At 44.4% G+C, this 20,675-nt stretch overlaps 1 protein-coding gene across 3 annotated transcripts in view; it reads right to left on the reverse strand.

Moving 5' to 3' along the window:
* Positions 1-20,675, reverse strand: part of CCDC138 (coiled-coil domain containing 138) — a 79,156-nt gene that overhangs the window by 36,463 nt on the left and 22,018 nt on the right. For all 3 annotated transcript variants that reach the window (XM_088445967.1, XM_088445965.1, XM_088445966.1), the window contains exons 4-6: positions 16,667-16,764; positions 16,392-16,579; positions 5,159-5,317 (exon numbers count right to left, since the gene is read on the reverse strand). In XM_088445967.1, the coding sequence (XP_088302093.1) occupies positions 5,159-5,317; positions 16,392-16,579; positions 16,667-16,764 (445 nt within the window). The remainder of the gene's footprint in view (positions 1-5,158; positions 5,318-16,391; positions 16,580-16,666; positions 16,765-20,675) is intronic.

Below are 20,675 nucleotides of genomic sequence, written 5' to 3' on the forward strand. Positions count from 1 at the left end.
TTGCCTTTATATGAAATATAAATATATATATATATATATATATATATATATATATGACCTTTAGATGACAATGTATTATACAAATATTCCACTAGTTTTATATTTAAAAAAAAAAAAAAAGGAGACACACATTCACATTCAAAATAAATATATGTAGTATAAATAACACGTGAATTCCATTACAAAAGTATTGATAAATCAATGTTTTTTCTGCTTAGAACCTTGCACCAATTAAATTGGCTATAGGTCATAATCAAAGGCTCAATCTCAATATCTTTCAGATTAGTCCATACATGTACATATGTATGGTATGTAGTGCAGTTAAAATAACTGGACCAGATTTGAAGGGAGACGATAAATGTAGGGCGGATGATGAACGTGTTGTCCTACTGCGTTTACCATCAATCTTGCATGATAATTGATGGATTGGCATGCTTTTTGGGTCCATACAATACAATTAAGTCAAAAACAACCTACTAGAATGTCAAATGGCAAGGAGTCTATGTTTTGTTTCATATTGCTCGGTTTTGTTTCATATTGCTCATAAAAAGTGGGTGACTTTACATCAGAAATGTCAACACCCTTAAGATAAAGCCACAGAGAAAAAGGAGGAGTCCATGTAATCTTAGCAGCATTGTGATGGCCTGAGGGTCTAGTGCAGTGGTTCTCAAACTCGGTCCTCAGGACCCCACACAGTTCACGTTTTCCAGGTCTCCCAGCAACACAGGTAGAGCTAATTATTTAACTTGTGATTCTGTGAGGAGACCTGGAAAACATGCACCATTTAGGGTTTTGAGGACAGAGTTTGAGAACATGTGGTCTAGTGCAATATACATTCTAAAACCTATCCCCTTGTAATATTTTAAAACAATTGATTATCCTCCTGGAGGGACTATCCATCTTAAATCCATAGTAATCAGACTCTGTGCCTTCAAATTGTTCCTCTAGGTGCATAGAAAAGTTTTCTCCTACATTTATAATAGCATTCACCCTGTAAATTGTTACTTTATAATGTTTTGCCATTTTTGATACTTTATGTCACTTTTTTCTTTTGTTTATCTGCTGAGGAGTGTGTACAAGTCTGAAGAAAGTGATTCTTTTTCATAGCAATTTTTTTTGGCCAACTGGAATGTTATCCAGGTATCCTTGTTAAAATGCAGTCATTATAATCCAACACATACAAAGCACTGTTATTCTAGAAGATGCCGTGTATTGCACAAAATAACCAGCTAATAATACACGTCCTGTGCCTGGTAAATCAATGTGGAACTGTTTATAAATCACTGTACCACTTAATGTATTTTCTAGATTGTTTCAATATGTCCATACTGGAAAATGACATACATTTTATTTTGGGACATAGGGTTCTGGAATTCTGTTTGATGTGTTCTATAAGTGTTATTCCAGTTGTTAGTAATTTCATAGGGAAAGGAGGGAGATTTTTGGTTAGAGATTTTGAGCGGTCCTGCAGTTGTTTGGCAAGTTAATATATTATTAGATTGCTGAATGGCCTATGTGCATTGGGAGGTAAAGGAGGCCTCAAAGTGGGACATCCATGGAGCCAAGCAGTCATAAGTATTCTAGTCATATACTCCAATTTATACACTAACCATACCTTACTGATGATTGACAGGCAGGATTGCTCCGTTTCCAATGCTTCACCATTGCGTAAAATTCATATACGCAAGATAATTTTTTGTGTATGCTTTAGCACACGTGGAATAGGATAGTGAAGCAAAGAGCATTACAAAGAGTCAGGTAGTCGCATGTTCCCTATATCCAAGATGGGCTGATGTATATTCCTCCACGGGTAAGCTACATTACGGCAGCTTCACCAGATGTGGATTAGGGTATTTTCTGTGCCACCATGATCTCCAGCATTAATAAGAGGAGCTTGGAAAAATCTCACTTATCCATTTGGGAACCATGTACCATCTACAGAATACTTTATGTGCATTTTATTTGCTGATGCTTGTACATATGAAGCTTTTAGCTGAATAAATCCTAATCTTTCAGATCTAGGATCTCCCTCAGATCCTCCTCCCATATTACCTCATTGGGCTCTTTCGGTGGTTGGTTGTTTGCGATAAGAAGTTGATCTAGGAACGGAGATGAGATACTATGCTATAGCACAGTGATTCCAGAAGGGAGGTCTGGGTCTGAGTGTTCCCACTCTGTGTACTGTGGTATAGAGTTGCCTAATTGGCAGAAGCTGGAGTTAGGGAAAGTTCAAAGAATTCATTGAAAAAACATAATGGGAGCAATTTCTCTCAGGAATTGGATACTGCGGTAGGTCCAATGTTGAATTGTTCAGGATGAAGACGTAGGGCCTGATCCAGAGATGTACGCTAACCAGATGGTTAGTGCACATCTCTGAGGTTTAAGGGTCTGTGCAGGCACAGGATTCATTCTGCACATGTGCAGAACGGGTCCTGCAATCTCGCTCACAGTCCCCCCTAGCTGCAACATGCTACGGCGTTTAAGGGACAGAGTGGGGGCGTGGCTGACCACCGTTACCGGAAACGGGGGAGGTCCACCCCCATATTCTGGGAGGGATAAGACCAGGGTCTGCATCAGTGGACGCAGATTTCCTGGCCTCAAGTGACCAGGCACCAGCCAGGCTGAGAAAAGACAAATGACACAAGTGTGCCCCACAAAGAGTCTTCTGTCTCTTTCTTAAACTTAACTGGCCAGGCTGAGGTAAGCTTCAGTTTATGCAGCCTGGCCAATGGCGCAACATTGGGATGCAATGGTGATCCAAGGCAGCATCTACGAACGCTGCACTTGGATCGCAACTGCAGCAAAGCTGTGTCTATTTCATATAGACACCTCCTGCTGCATTTACATTTTGTTGGACGGTATTGCACAGCCGCTTCTGTTCGTCTGTGCAATACCATCCATCTATGAATCGGGACCCTAGTGTGAAGATTGGGTTGTTACATATTAAGGGCATTCATCAATGTTTGAAGAACAAGGGGTCTATGCACTAATAATCGCAGAACTACAAAGATTATTATTAAGTATCCATTTTGCAGTGGATATTTTAATTTTTAATGACAATATCCCCACTATGTATAAAGAGGAACTTGCAGGGACAGTGGTTGCAGTAACCGCCATACCCAAGAGTTATATCCCCGACAAATTGTAGAAGTCTTCACATGCGCACAGTGTAAGCTTCTGCTGCCGGCCATAGGCATAATTTTATGTAAAAAAACATCTCAATACATAGGCTCCTATATGATTAAGGAGGGCACAATAGTCCCATCTTGTGAACTCAACGGTATTCTTGGGTATCTACATAGCAATCGCAAGAAGTTCTTGGGAATTGATCCATTTTTACTTTTGATACGTTGAAGACCACAAGGCACAGAAATTATGGCAATATTGTCATTTTAAACAGCGGTTCAACGGTGCTCAGTAGTATTGGCAAATTGGCTGAAAAAAGAAACTATTTAACTGGATAATATCCTTTGTTTATACTTTAATGTTGGGACAGGGGACGGTATGGACTAGAGTGACTGTGTTGGCAAATGGGACCAGGAGGGAGCATGGGCTAACAGAAAGTGAGGACCAGAATATTTTGTGTAAAGAGCTGACAACAGAGATTCAATCTGGTGTTAGACAATGGAGGCTGTGAGCAGAGAACAATGATGAGAAAGTACAGTGTGTTATAGTTAGAATATGTACTGCACATTTCACATGCTGACCAAAAGTAGCAGAAGCCATATGATCTGCAAAACATCACTGACCACATTCAAGATGTATTCTTTACTAAGCAAATGAAACCTCCAGATGTGTCCTTTCTCTTCTAGCCTCAATACACCATGCAGTACAATATGCCTGGCGTGAGTGAGCCACCAGGTTCTGTGTAACTCTAATAGCGTCGGGCATCTTTTTTTTTTTGCAGAAAATGCATCTAAGTTGCAATGCGAGATGTTACTAGGATGCATCAGGAGACGGTGCTGATTAATTTGATATGTTACACTTGTATATCTGTGTGCGACTGAGACTGAAAACAGAACTTGGTGTTGGAAAAAGCTGTGGCCGCTGCACCACAGTACTTTGCATGCGGATTTAAAGATTACAGCACACAGATATACAGGTGTTACATATCAAATTAGTCAGCACAGTCTCCTGGTGTGTCCTAGTTGCATTGCGACTCAGAAGCATTTTTGGCAAAAAAAACGCCTGGCGCTAGGCAGTGGCGTATCTAGACTTTACTTTTAGGGGGCGGTTTAAGAATGAATACCGACTCCTCCCCACTCTACTCATTACTCTTCCCACTGCAGTCCTGCCCTCTCCCATTTTCAGTCCCAACTCTTTTGGGCCCTGCACCACCCATCTGTTTTAAGGTAGTTTTAAACTGGCGCTTTTCACTCCCTGCTTAAAGCACAGTATGCAGATGCTCCTTACTCAAACAAATTATTGCAGTATAATATTGAGGACGTCACACTGGCAGTTTAATGCCAGCGGGTGAGCAGTAAATTACAGGGAGATGTGTGGGGACAGTATTATTATTACCTGTAGCATGGTGACTTCTCAGGGATTCCCATGCTGGCTTGGTTAAGCTCATTTCCCCTTCGCACTAGTGGTGGCCATCTTTGTAAAGGGTGCAATGCCTCATGGGATTTGTAGTTGATCTTTTACTGCTCAGATTCTAAGCAGTAAAAGATAAACTTCAAATCCCATGCTACTTCTCTTCCTTCTCTGGCCGGCTGAGTGCCTGGGCTGACAGCTGACTTGTCTCAGCTGCCCTGACAGTAAGTGGCCAGGCCCTGGCTGGCGCCCGCAGTGTGGCGCAGCTCATCCTGGCCTCTGCTGCCTGTGGCTGAAGGATAAGTAGGTGGGCGGGATAGAGCTATGTATTACGGGGGGCGATCGCCCTGATCCAGCCCCCCCTCCCCCCTGGATCCACCACTGGCGCTAGGGACCAGGAGCACAAAGAGGGGCGTTTGGCGTTTTGGAGCAACTGCAGCAAAGACGAGTGAGGACATATGTAAACAGCAAAAAAAAACAAAAGCTGTATTTCTAAACACATAATGAAGGATAACAATCTTTATATATGTTATGTTTAAGGACAACTATACAGTTTAACAGATCAACTGTATGTTAAACACCAAAAAGCTGTGTTCATTTTAATTCAAGAATATTTAATTACCTCTTTCATTATTCGAAATTTTTCATGCACAATCTCTTCTACGCCCTTTATCTTGCTCAGGGTAGTTTGATGTTTTAACAGCATCTCCTCCCTTTCCAGTAAACGCTGTTCTCGCTTTTTCAGCTGAAGGGAATACTCTTGTTGTGAGATCCTTTCTTGCTACAGAATAATACACACATTGAGATTATTTATGTAGCACAACTGGTTAATTCTGCTGAGAAAGTGAATTAAATAGCATATAAAGTTACATTGGAACATTACTGCATACTCTTTTATACAATATACCCAAGACAAATGCTGTGATTATACAGTGGTGCGTAAAAGTTTGTGAACCCTTCAGAATTTTTTATTCTGCTGAAATTTGGCCTAAAACCAATGCTGCATACACACGTAAAGATTTTCTGTCCAACCATACAACTAGTTGATTGGTTGGACTGAAAATCTGGTAACGTATGGGAGTAACTGATGATCAGCAATTTGCTCCTAAATGCCAGAAAACAGATGAAAATGGGTGTCAAACAAGTTTGTTAAATGTTTGATCTAAACAATTTGTTCAAACAACAGTTTTTGTCCATTTTCCGGCGTTTGGAAGCAAATTGCTGTCATTTGCTTTCATACATTACCAGATTTTCATTCAAACCAATCAACTAGTTGGATGGTTGGACAGAAAACCTTTACGTGTGTTTGCAACGTTACTCAGATTTTCAAACAAGTCCTAAAAGTAGATAAAGATAACCAAATCAAACAAATGAGACAAAAAAAAAATTAGACATGCTAATTTTTTTTATTGAGAAAAATTATTCAATATCACATATCCTTAAGTGGCAATAGCATGTGAACCTTTAGGCTTAGCAGATATTTTGAAGGTGAAATTAGAGTCAGGTATTTTCATTCAATGAGAAGACAGTCAGGTGTGAATGGACAACCTGTCATTTTTAAAATAACAGGTATCTATCAAAGTCTGATGTTCACAACACGTTTGTTTCCACGATAAAAGGAGATTTCTGAGGACCTCAGAAGAAGAGTTGTTGATGCCCATCAGGCTGGAAAAGGTTACAAAACCATCTCTAAAGAGTTTGGACTCCACTAATCAACAGTCAGATAGATTGTGTACAAATGGAGGAAATTGCAGACCATTACTGCCCTCCCCAGGAGTGGTCGATCAAGAAAGACCACACCAAGAGCAAGGCATCTAATAATTCTCAAGGTCACAAAGAAACCCAAGGTAACTTCTAAGCCAGTGGTTCCCAAACTGTGCGCCGCAGGGTGCCTCAGGCTGCTGGTCCAGCACCAAATCAAATTGTTTATGGTCAAAGTAAAGTAAATATGTGGACAAACAGAAGCGCAAACCTGTCCACCACTACATATCTGAACCTAAGGATGACAGGTACTGTAATTAACTTTACAACTTCACTATATTTTTTTCTGAATTTCTCATTAAGAAACTGATGCACTAGGGCGCCGTGATTCAAAGAAGTTTGGGAACCACTGCTCTAAGCAAGTGAAGGCCTTTCTCACATTAGCTAATTTTAATGTTCATGAGTCAACCATCAGGAGGACACTGAACAACAATGGTGTGCATGGCAGGATTGCAAGGAGAAAGCCACTGCAGTTTGCTAAAGATCACATGGACAAGCCAGAAGACTTGTGGATAGATAAGTCCAAAATAGAGCTTTTTGGTTTAAATGACAATCGTTATGTTTGGAGAAAGGAGAACACTGCATTCCAGCATAAAAAACTCATTCTATCAGCAGAAATCTAGAAAATTCTGAAGGATTTACACATTTTGAAGCAAAACTGTACAAATTAAGGGGCATATCCAATTGGCCGCAAGGTTTTGGCTACAAAAAATAATGTGGACCTCGCAACCAATCTTGGGGGGTATGCACGCTCCCAATACCTGCCGTATCCACTTAGGAAAAATTGGTTGCAGGGTTTTTTTATGGGCAAAATCCCACGGGGGAGAAGAAAAAAAAAAACTCACCTGCTTTGGCAGCTCCGATCTCTGCTGTGCCAGACTGCTGCTTCTCCACACTCCCCCGACTGGCTGCTACATGAGGTAAGTGACTGCACACCCACACACTCAACAGGGTCACAAACAACTGACAGGGGAAGGGGGTCACTGACAGGTGGTCAAACACACACACTGACAGGAGTCACACACACACACACACACACACACACTTTGCAGACATCAGAGGGAAGACTTCAGCATGTCGGAGAAATGGAGGGAGTCATTATTGGACTAATTAAGCTAATTGGAAGCTTACAATTGCTTAATTAGTCATAAGAGGGAGGTGCCACAGGGGTCCAGAAGCAAGTCCCGACAATTTTAAGATTTAAGGAAAAAAAAAATAAAACCTGCTAAAAAATAAATAAAATAAAAACCCCATTAAATACCAAATATCTTGCACCTGCAGGAAATCCCTTTTGCACATACAGATGTGTCCACATACATCTATCCTCCATGCGCTACAAGTCGTGCGTCTTTTTACCTTCAAATGCGTATTATTGATACAGTGATGCAAATAGATAACACAAACAGCTTTCTGCTGATTAAAATGATATGCAGCATGCCTATGTTCTGTGAGCGAGTGCAGGTGTATCTGCATGTGAACTGCTATGTTACAGTGTCAGCGGCTGTAACACTGTAACGTAGCGTGTAGCATGCAGATACACCCGCAGACACACATAGAACATAGGCATGCCACAAATCATTTTAATCAGCAGACGCTGCTAGTGCTAACTATTCGCATCACTTTGTGAAAAAGTCGCATTTGAAGGTAAAAAGTCGCACAGAGACGCTCGGCACTACAGAGTCACGCCACTGCATGGCGTGATTAGAAGGGCTGTTTAACGCGCAAGGTGTATGAGGACATCTGTAATTGGATATGCCCCTAAGTCTATCGAGCATGCAGTATACTACATACATTGCAGAATGTAGATATTATTTGGTGGGGTGGTGCTTCTCTGTTTTGCATCAACCTAGGGCAGTGCAAATTAAGAACTTTTTGCATGTCTTCTATGTAACAGAAATTGCTGTATACAGATCATAAATTGGTGGATTCATTAAAAGGGGTAACACAGCAATAATAAATACTGGGGCTATTCTGAGCTGGGAGCAAAGTAAAAAAAATAAAACAAAAAAACAAGTAACTATGCCCCTTTGCAATACCATGCTGCACTGCAGGTGGGGCAGATGCAAAATGTTTAGAGAGTTGGATGTTTAGGGTCGTGTCCAAATGCAAATCCAATTTACAGTGTAAAAATAATGCTGTCCAGCATAAAGTTACATGCAAAAGCAGTCAGTATTTACCCGGCATGCAAAAAAAAAAAGGGTGATTTTCGTCCTTACCTGTTAAATCCTTTTCTCACTGGGCACCCACCCTGATGCCCCTGGCTGGGGAGGATGTTTTTCTACTGGTCTTTTCCAGCTCTCTTCTCTCTAGCTGTGTGTTTGAAGTATGTGTTCTGGTCCTACTCCTCCCTCACCTTGGGCTTGTTAACTAAACTGGCTCAGGGTATAAGGGAGAGGGAGCCTGTGCTGCTTGGTAAAAAAAGATGAACTAGTTGGTACCTAGGCTCCCCTGCTCCACTCTATACCCATGGTTATTAGTGACCAATAGAATTGGTGAAAGTGTGGGGGCGGAAGGCCACGTGGCTGCGAAGTAAAGCCACTGAGAGGAATGCGCCACACTCAGCCGCCCACTAACCTGGTGGAATGAGCACACACAGAGGTCGGGCTGATTTGTCCGCCAAAAGATAGGCATGGCGGATAGTGAAGCAAAGCCAGCGAGCCAAAGTCTGGAGTGTTTGGAGACTGGCCAGCCCCGTTTGTTGAAGTCGTAAAGAACAAATAGGGAATCAGATTTTCGAATATCATGCATCCTATTTACATAAACACAGAGAGCCCGAACAACATCCAGGGAGACCAACTACGTAGAAGAGTCAGGAATGGAAAAGGAGGCACAATTTCATGATTAATATAGAAAAACACGACCTTCGGAAGATAGCCAAGGCACGTCCTGAGAAGTGCCCGATCTGGGTGAAAGATAAGGAAGGGAGATCGATAGGATAATGCACTCAAGTTAGAGACTCGCCGGGCCAAGGCAATGGCGAGCAAGAAGACCATTTTCAGGGTAAGTCAAGGGAGGTCCACCATTTCAAAAGGCTCAAAGGGGCAAGCCTTAAGGACTGTCAACACCAAAGCCAAATCCCATGGGGCCACCGGAGAAACGAATGGTGGTTGAAGGTGAAGCACACCTTGTAGAAAAGTCTGAACATCCAGAAGAGTCAATTTTCTTTTGAAAAAGAATGGAGAGTGTCGAGACCCGAATCTTGAGGGAGGCAAGCCAAAAGGCCCAAATCCAAGCCTGTCTGCAAAAAGGACAGGATCCGAGACAAACAGAAAACCTGAGGGTTAAGACAGCAGACAGCTCACCAATCATGTTGTGATGAGGGAGGGGACAGAGGAATGCACAAACACCATTGTAGCACCCAGCACAGCAGAACAATAAGCAGAACAATAGACGCAGAACAGTTCTGATAAGATACTGGGCCTGATTCAGAGCCGCTCGCTCATGCTGTGCGCTCGCAAGCGGCCCGATGTTCTGCGTACGCGCATGCTTAATTCTGCACGTGTGCGAACTACACACTGCGTTCGCAAACCCTCTCGCTCCCTCAGCAAAGGCATCCCAGGGTAATGAGTGACAGGAGAGGCCGTTTGTGGGTGGTAACAGGGGCAGGACACTAATAACAGGGGGTTGGAGATGCGAATGCAGGCGTGCCTGAGTGTTTCAACGCCATTTTCAGAGGCGTGCATAATTAACAGGCAGCATCATAGTGCATGTCACTTGCCATTTTTTTTACCCTGATTTCCTCGCAATGCTTGCAGGGTAAAGCTCCCGCAAGCACTGCGTTAGTCGATGTACCAATGTTTTAATACAATTCCAGGAGATGACAAGAGCTGGTGGGCGGCTCTGCTCTTGCGATTGGGCGTACGCTCACACAAAGTGACCGCTCGCAAAGACATGGTGGGCGTGCTTATGCCTTGGCGAGCGATCGCTTCCCGTGGTGTCACTTTGAAAAATTTGAACACGCATCTAGCGAGCGTACGCAGATATCGACTGGGTCTGATTCGGCCCATTGTGCGCAACACCGCAGTGCTCCCCTACCTGGGGACTTTTGCTGCCTGACCTCTGGAAGACATAATGTGTACCAGGAAGTACCTCCACACACTTTGGTAAAATAATAACAAAAGTGGGTGTACTGGGGAATAAAGGCACTGAATGTTGAAAGGACCACTTAAGAGAATAAAGTGGTACCAAACAGTATATAACCATTAAGCAGATAAACACTGATTTAACAAAAGCACCTTATAAACAAATGTGTCCCCAATTTAACTAACCACTAACAGATGTTAAGTACTAACAGAGGTTAAGTAAAAATGTAATCACCACGCTTCCCTGGTGGTCTAGTGGGGGTGCAAAGAAGACCAGGCCCCAGTACCTCCCTGACCAGCAGCGAACAACCACTTAGACGTGCCTCTCTGCAGGCAGAGTCGCTTTACCTGTCCCCAATGTTTCGGCTGTGGCTGGGCTCCGGTCTGTGTGAGCAGGAACCGGCTGTGGTTACTAACTCAGTCGCCAGTGATCCAGCCAATGGAACAGGGGTGGTGGAGTGGTAGCAGGGTATCAATGACACTGAGAAGTAAAGAAAACAAACTAATCAGAGGCTGCAGTAGTAGCCCCTAAAACGTGCCCACTCCTGAAGCACCAAACTAAAACTGGCTGAGGGGGGTGGGATATAGGGGAGAGAGACTGTGCTGCTAGATAAAAATTATTACTAGTTGGTGCCCAGGCTCCCATGTTCCACCCTATACCCATGGTTACCAGTGTCCCCCATGGACTTTTAATAGGCAAGGACAAAAACACCCTTTTTTTGCATGCAGTGTCCCCCATGGCTGTAAGAGAAATAACAGGATTTTGGTACTTACCGATAAATCCCTTTCTCCGATTCCACAGGGGACACTGGAGTTCAAGACAGTGGGGTATAGACGGTGGTAGAGCAGAGCTTGGCACTTTAAATAATTTAAAAGTGTGACTGGCTCCTCCCCCTCTATGCCCCATCAGCCCCAGTTTAAGACCTGAGCCCGAGAGGAGACGGAGGACAAGAGAACAGAAAACGAGGAGAAGGAGAAGACCACAGAACGGAACAAGACCGACTGAATGAGAACAGTGGAACCCATAACAGGGAACCATGCAGTCACACAACCATAGAATGAACCCAACAAAACGTCAGGTACGTAGCGCTGGGCGGGCGTCCAGTGTCCCCTGTGGAATCGGAGAAAGGGATTTATCGGTAAGTACCAAAATCCTGTTTTCTCCTTCATCCACTAGGGGACACTGGAGTTCAAGACAGTGGGGACGTCCCAAAGCCAACCTCCTGGGTGGGAAGCGCGGAGAACTTGCTGACCCCTCGGCCAAACCGAAATAGGGACTGCCAAGAACAATAGGCCCAGCAGAGGAAGAGGATCAAGTGTCGTAGAGCACAGTAGACAAACACTACTCCTCAGGAGACAGTCACAGAAGAACTTCCACAACGTACGCACAGCGGAAGCCAAAATGAACAGAACGGCTGGCGAGAAAACAATCACAGTTGAGAAGCGGCTGAAAATAGACCAAACCAGACAGCTGGTAGCAGAGAGCCCCAACAAGAATCCATAGGAGAAGGGCAGAAAACGAGAAAAACTCGTGAATCGTACTAGAGTCTGCACAGGAAACTGCAACAGCTGCAGACAGCAGAATCCCAGCACCGCTGGTCATAATCATATAGATAGAAGTATGACAATACCAATCAACAGATACAAAGTTGATCCTGTCCACAGACTCCCAATAAAGAGTATGCTGGGAGGTCAAAGACAAGACCGAACAATCGCTTGGAACGATCCTTGAGGTCCCACTACAACAAAGTTGTGAACCAGCGGAAAGGTTATACCATAGAAGTCTCCAACGTGTGGAGATCCCACGGGACATGAGGCAGAGGCGAATACGAGAGGATGGAGACTACAATTCCTTTCAGAGGGTCAGACAGCAGTATAACCCATACTGAAAACAGGGATAAAAAGACAACTTCCAACCTGATGGAAGTGCGTAGTCAGTACCAACTGCCGGCCCGAACATAGTGTGAAAACAACCAGGAACTTAGCAGTAAAGGAGCACGAATGTAGCCCCACCCAGGGAGAGCTACCAATATAGGGAAGCATCCCACACAGCAAGGCCAGGGCAGCAGGACAACCATGCAAGTACCCGTCAGGTACCTATTAGTGTGATAAAATATCAACATATACTGAACAGGAAAACCCAACCAGGCCCCCTGCGTGGAACATAGTGACTGTCACACTTATGTAAAGATGTGCACTAGCCCAGAGATGCGCTTTGGTCCATAACCCCAACAGATTCTAGTAGAATAGTGTCGCTAATCTCAATGTACAAACTATGCACCCACACACCAGGGAAACTCTAAAGTGTAGAGCCAACTGATTAAAAGAGCAGAGGGCTGCTAGGACAGCCGCTAGGCTCCGTATGGGAGATTAACGTTATGTATGTCAGGTTGCATGAAATAGGAGCATCTTCCTAGGCATTAGTGAGGTAAGCTCTTACCTGTGAGCGACCAGTAGCAATATCCACATATGCATACGTGTACCTACATACAAGTTTAGTAGGCGACGATAATATTTAAAATAGAACCTGAGCATAATTAGCGCCATGGATGGACAATTCACTCCAGCATGTATATATTCTAAAGCAGGGCTGGTATAAAATACTATATATATATATATATATATACACATACACACATATATATATATATATATATATATACATACATACATACATACACACACATACATACATACACACATATATATATACCGTGGCTTACCTCCACGCCGGGAGGCTGCTCATGTGGCCGTCATTCTGTTATGGCGTAGAGGCAAGATGTGTTAGCAGCGTGCTGTCCCAGACTGGTGTCGTTCCTGGGACTTCTGTTACTGGTGTACTCGCCTTATATATTATGAGCGTGCGTGCGTGCTTCAGGTGAGCTATTTTAGCTCCAGATTAACCCGTTTTTTGAAGAGGGAATCAAAAAGACGATCTCAGTTTAGGCAGAGTAGCTAGTACACCATGGAGTAACCTTCATCAGGCCATTAGATTAAGCTAGGCACCCTTTGTTATAAAGCCAAGGGGAAGCCTGACAGTGGGTAATACCCTGCGCTGCAATGGCGGCACTGTGTCCCGTCAGCCCAGCGCCTCTAGCCGGGAATGTGCACCGGCTGAGTAACTGGCCCCTCTCAGAACCGCATAACGCGGTGTTATAGTGCAAACAGGGGTTTAGGCTAGTTCCCATTCTGCTAACAACTAGCTATGCACAGTAGCTAGCACTATACAGAACTGGAAGGTTTTAAAACCAGCCTATAATGTAGTATATGTGCTGGCACCTATTTAAGCCTACAGCACCTGGTATTCCCAGGTGGTCTCCCATCGAAGTACTAACCAGGCCTGACCCTGCTTAGCTTCCAAAATCAGACGAGATAGAGCGTGTTCAGGGTTATGAGGCATAAGCCTGGGGATGGGACACAATAATGTGCTAACCCTGGTTACGGGTAAGCTATAACCATAAGTTTTGGCCCCAGCAACCAGAACAATGACTAGTACAAGTACTATACATACTATATATCTTTAATTAGGTTAAGCCAAGTGCCCTTTATAGAACCAAAGGGAAGCCATGACAGGGGGTAACATCCGTTGCTTGCAAACTCCACACAGCTAGGACCACGGTGGGAAGAGAACCCACGACCTCACTGCTGCGAGGCAGCAACGCTAACCACTACACTGTCTGGCAAAATGGCGGGACCGTGTCCCGTCAGCACAGCGTATTTAGCTGGGAATACTCCTGTCATACAGTGACGGACATCCTATTATTTATTGAAGCACTCCCAAAAAGGGAGGGGTCTCGTAGGAAACCAGTGCTAAAGCACTCCCTGCTGCAGGTAGTGCACTGAGCTATACTGCTTGTGTGCAGGTAGATACTGCTGCCCATAATAGGGAAGCAGGGGCACTGTTGCAGTCGCTGGACTGTATGCATTCCTGAATTACCACGCTGTGTGAGCCACTGATATACTCCAGTCAACACAGCGCTACTTGCCCCCGCAGTAGAACCGCATAAAAGCGGAGTAGTTGAAGGTCCAGCCGGTGCCGATAACACGGGAGGAGCGTTCATGGCTCCTACACAAGCGAGGGGGGCTTAATCATCATTTGGAGGAGCGGGCATGTAAAGTTGCTCAGCACAGCCAGGAACTGCGTAACGCAGCGTCTCCTCCTGTTAATAGATGAGAGCTGATAATCGCTAAGGCAGTGCTGTATTATGCCTAGCCCGAATACTGAAATGGAGGGCCCAGGTCTGTAGCGCGTGGAGTGCGCGCCACCGGAAAGCCTCCTCCCTGTACAAGCACTGCAACAGCGCCCGCACCTCCCTGCAAGTGACAACGCAGCATACAGGGCGGGAGGGTGCGCGGTGCAATGCAGACCTCACCGCTGTCAGCCTACTAACAGCCATGCTGGGGAAGGGGCACGAGACCCGGACTCTGCCGATTTCAGCTATGGCGGGTCCTGTCTTCCAGCCTCTCTCCTGAGCAGAGGGGGCGGGGGGGGAGTCAGCGCTTGCCCACCTGTGTTGGACCTGACTGCTGGCATTGCTCAGGCAGGATGTTCCAGAGCGTTGTACAGGGAAGCGGCATTATTACAGTGAGCCGCTTACTAACCTCAGGGATGCTGCTGCAGTGCAGACTACATGAGGGGGGATCCCGTACAAAGGCGCAGCTGTGCTCATTAGCTCTAACCGCAGCGTGGCACGCGCTGTCCTTGAGACCACCGTTTTGGCCTTGGCCGGGTCGCCGCTAAGCCCCGCCCCCAACGCCACATTAATGGCGGTAAATCAACCCCGTCTCGCTAACGGGGACTCTGCACTACAAGCGCTGTTATTTTCCAGCCTCTCTCTCTAGGCAGGCATAGCGCTGTGAGAGCCAGCGTCGGTGCTTCTTCAAATAAGCACCGGCACAGCAACCAACCGCTAAGAGCGCTGTACCGCGCTCTACAGCGGCTAATGAGCATAAGCCAGCGCCGGTGCTTTCATACAAGCACCAGCGCGGCAACTTAGAGCCGCGTTGAGCGGCTCCTTAAGCCCCGCCCCAGCCCCGTTATGCAGGGCTATAATAGCGGGGCTGCAGACTCCCGTTATGGTAGCAGTGGGACGCAGCAGTCTCCCTCCTTGCATATAGGAGTGAGGAGCAGGCGTCTTCAAAGGGGCCTCTTGCTTTATCCATCCCCTCATTTAAATAGGAGAGGGGGAACAGTGGCTAGGCTAAGCCAGAGACCCGGACGCTGACTGCCGAGTGCAGCAGCGGGTCTCATCAGCAGCTCCGACACTGCCTGTTTACTGGCAGGGGAAGGAGGCTGTGTAACAGCCGCGCAGCGCGCGCTGTCTTGAGCCCAGCATTTTCGCCCACCACTCCAGCTAGTCAGGAGTGGTGGGATATACTTACGGGCTGTTGCGGCCGGGATGCTGGGCTGAGGGGGCGGCGAGGAACCCGGACACATGCCGGTGTCAGCAGTGGCGGGTCCTCGCAGGGTCCGATGACTCCATCTGCTGGTGCCCCCTCCTCAGGGTCACCGGACACAGGCTGCAGTAGCCGTGTGGTGCCCTCCCGGCGGCTCCCCCGTAGCAGGCAGACTGTCACAGCAAGCAGTCTGCCTGTCCTCAATGCTTGAAAAATAAAAAATATGAAAAAGGCTGGAGACAGCCAGATGTGCGATCGGCTCTCTCGGGCACATTCTAAAAACTGGGGCTGATGGGGCATAGAGGGGGAGGAGCCAGTCACACTTTTAAATTATTTAAAGTGCCAAGCTCTGCTCTACCACCGTCTATACCCCACTGTCTTGAACTCCAGTGTCCCCTAGTGGATGAAGGAGAAAAATGTATTTGCACCCTTTGCATTGCAACATGATTTGTACAGCTGCACAGTTACTTGCTTTTCTTTTTTTTGCTTTGCTCCCCACACAGACTTAGCCCCACTACTTTGAGATATCTATTGGTTATCAGGACTATTTTATACAAGTAGAACAATGCATGATTCAATAATGAAAATGATCATTTTTCTCAAGACGTATTTTACCTGCAGTTTTTGGTAGATTTGTAACAGTTCATCATATATATCATGGACTTCACAAGGCAGAACATTAGAGCCTTTTAAAAAGCTGTTGTGTGGTCTCCCCATATTTTGTTTAATAGCAGCCGCACCACTTGTATCCAGAGATTGGTCCGTGAAAGTGTTTGCAGCCAAATGAGATGGCAACGTAACATCTGTAATACAAAGATACACAGCCTCTCTAGTAACAAATCGTTTCCGAATGCGTATTATTGCTTTTTAAGAACCAATCCTGCTTTTACCTATTTCTGTGTACAAGTGAGTGTTGGAATCCAGAATTGGGCATATTTCTCCATTAATAATGTTGTCACCTGGTATCTCCAGTTGTGAATTATCAATCCTATTAACAGAAGAGAGAAATACAACTTTTGTAATGATGTTTTCACCTATCTAGATAATTTTGTGTTCTGTAAGGGTGGGCCAGGGGTTGACTTTAACAGCAATAAGTGCACAAGTGTCTGTAGAGTGAAAAATGTCAACATAATGACATAAATGTAATATATATCTGCAGATGTGTCCTCATACATCTATCCTTTTTCCGCAGTGTACTAGTTACTTAAGATAACTTTTTCCTCAATGTTGCTACTTTTTTTATATTTTGCATCTTAATTTGCTCATAGGCTAGGTACACATTAAACTGTGCAAACAAGGCGATGAACGTCCTGATCTCTTCATCCCCAGAACAACTGATATAGTGCGTATACAGGGCCTGATTCAGCAAGGATCACTATTCTACTAATACGCATGCAACGTACTTGCTAATATCAGTGGTGATATGCAAATGATTGCATTCGCATTGCGATCGCAGCCTAACATAAGGACGTCCACTTTCCCTTACTCACATCCGTATACTTTGGAAACATAGCGAAATAATCTGTAACATCGGACCCATGCGCACAGTTGAGGCAGGTCAGACCTCACTCAGGAACTGCTAACTTCCACATACGCTATGAGGCCTCAGGATGTGTATGGTATCACAGTGGCTAATTTATGCACGCCCCTGCAAAGCTGTTGAAATCCACCCCCCGTCACCACCTACATACGGCACTTCCTGGCAATCACTCTGCGATGGGTCTGCGTCGCCACTGCGATGGCAGTTCCAATCGCAGTGGCTGGTTTGCGCAGTGTAAAAAAAATTGTCCGATTGAGTGCGTATGAGCAACTGCAATCCTTGCTGAATCAGGCCCACACTGCAAAATTCTCCAAAAGAATGAACAATATATATCTTGCATCTTTTGGTCATTAGATCATTAAGATATGTTAACATTATATCGCCTTTGATCCACTGCTCCTTTATATCATCCCACTGAGAATGCACTCTTGGACTGAGGGGAGAGCTCTCTGTAACACCTCGAGCGTATACAGGCTCCTGTATTTCATTTTGTTGCAGCTGTGGCCAATCAATTACCTAAAATACTTCCTTAAAGACCTGTTGAGCACTACTATTATTTTAACACCATTGGCAAATGCGGGATGAAGATTGTTTGTTGGCACTACAAAACGGTGCGGAGCTGCCTGCTATTCTAAACCACCGGTGACACATCGCTGCACCAGCGGCCCATTCAATTCATCTGGGGCTGAGATGTACAGAGACTGGAGACCTAATATAAGGAAAATTCTCATCTCTATTGGGCTCCAGAATATTCAGATCACAGCCACCATTGCTGGACAAAAACAGGAAGGAGCATTACTTTTTTATACATTTTTTAATTTGATGATCTACAGTATGTAGACTTTGCTTATGCAGCACACAAATCAATTATCATTGGATATAAAACTGTTCATTGCCAAGCTGCTATTAATTGGATTCAGTTTTAAATAAGCTTCTGCAAGTGTGATGTGTAGTATAATAAACCAGTCTATGATTGTTCAATTTGGCAGGGTCTGAATATAGACAGCCATAAAATACATTGTTACATACTGTGTGGTTTTATTTGTATACAATCTCTGTTTTCTTTATCTGGAACCATCTGTCTTTTAATTAGACCTCTAAGCGCTGCTTATTTGTTTTATTTTATATAATCTGTGGCATTCACATGTGCCCCCCTTCCCCCCTCCACATGCGCTTCTAAGGCCAAATTCATTACAATTAAGACCAAAGTACCTGCATTCATGTAAAAAGGTTCAGTGGCGGGGTGCTCCTCTATAGGTACTGACGTTGTTGCTGTCACGATAAACAGCCCTTCTAATCACACCTAGTCCTGTACGAATTGGTTTATGCCGAGCTTCTTTTCGTGCATCTTATCCGCCGCTAGCGAGTATTAGTCGCAATGCGATGCGAATAAGACGTACAAGCAGACTTTGATGATTAAAATTACACGTGGCATGTTAATGTTCTGTGTGCGACTGTAGCTGTATCTGTAACAAAATGCTACATTACAGAGTAAACAGCTGTTTTCCACACCACGGTCTGTTCTGGTGCCCTCCATTATAATATACATACAGTGCCTTGCAAAAGTATTCCCCCCCTTGGCTTTTTACCTTTTTTGTTAGATTACAACCTGTAATTTATTTTTTTTATCTGAATTTTATGTGATGGATCTGCACAAAATAGTCTAATTTGGTGAAGTGAAATAAGAAAAATATATATAAAAAAGAATCTTTATAAATAAAATTCTGAAAATTGGCATGTGCATATGAAATCACCCCCTTAGCTATGAAGCCCCTCAAAAGTTCTGGTGCAACCAATTACCTTCAGAAGTCACATACTTAGTGAAATGAAGTCCACCTGTGTGAAATCTAAGTGTCACATGATCTGTCAGTATAAACACACCTTTTCTGAAAGGCCCCAGAGGCTGCAACACCACTAAGCAAGAGGCATCACACCATGAAGACCTAGGAGCTGTCCAAACAAGTCAGGGACAAAGTTGTTGAGAACTACAATTCTGGGTTGGGTTATAAAAAAATATCCAAATCTTTGATGATCCCCCGGGGCACCATCAAATCAATCATCATCAAATGGAAAGAACATGGTACCACAACAAACCTGCCAAAAGAGGGCCGCCCACCAAAACTAACAGACCGGGCAAGGAGGGCATTAATCAGAGAGGCAGCACAGAGACCAAATGTAACCCTGAAGGAGCTGCAGAGTTCCACAGCAGAGACTGGTGTATCTGTGCATGTGACCACAATAAGCCGTACACTCCATAGAGCTGGGCTTTATGGAAGAGTGGCCAGAAAAAAGCCATTACTTAGTGATAAAAATAAGAAGACACGATTTGAGTTTGCCAAAAGGCATGTGGGAGACTCCCAAAATGTATGGAGGAAGGTGCTCTGCTCAGATGAGACTAAAATTTAATGGTGATAGACCTGCAGAGAAGCAGGCAGAGACTTTGTGACTCAGACAAGCTGCCAAAGGTAGTCAGGGGCGAAGATGTGAGTCAGTGCCCCGAATGGGGGCTAGGCGTTTGTTAATTTCTTTCTACAGTATGCTGACAGCAATGCACATTTCTTTTATTTATACGCGAAAAGATGTGTGGACCCTGACTGAGCACCTTAGAAAATGCACCACTGACACCCATCTACCAGCTAATTACCCCAAGTTATTTATATATATATATATATATATATATACACACACACACACACACACACACACACACAGTATAATATATATATATATACAGTCAGGTGCATAAATATTGGGTCATTGACAGAATTTTCAGATTTTGGCCTCTATTCACCACCACAATGGCTTTGAAATGAAACAAACAAGATGTGCTTTAACTGCAGACTTTCAGATTTAATTTGAGGGTAATTACATCCAAATCAGGTGAACGGTGTAGGAATTATCCAAAATCCAAAGAGCTGTCACTATCAGTGAAGCAAGCCATCATTAGGCTGAAAAATCAAAACAAACCCATCAGAGAGATAGCAAAAACATTAGGTGTGGCCAAATCAACTGTTTGGAACATTCTTAAAAAGAAAGAACGCACCGGAGAGCTCAGCAACACCAAAAGACCCGGAAGACCACGGAAAACAACTGTGGTGGATGACAGAAGAATTATTTCTCTGGTGAAGAAAAACCCCTTCACAACAGTTGGCCAAATCAAGAACACTCTCCAGGAGGTAGGTGTATATGTGTCAAAGTCAACAATCAAGAGAAGACTTCACAAGAGTGAATATAGAGGGTTCACCACAAGATGTAAACCATTGGTGAGCCACAAAAACAGGAAGACCAGCTTAGAGTTTGCCAAACAACATCTAAAAAAGCCATTACAGTTCTGGAACAACATCCTATGGACAGATGAG

The sequence above is a fragment of the Taudactylus pleione genome, unplaced genomic scaffold (assembly GCF_031769625.1).
Source record: "Taudactylus pleione unplaced genomic scaffold, aTauple2 ptg000391l, whole genome shotgun sequence".
Lineage (NCBI taxonomy): Eukaryota > Metazoa > Chordata > Amphibia > Anura > Myobatrachidae > Taudactylus > Taudactylus pleione.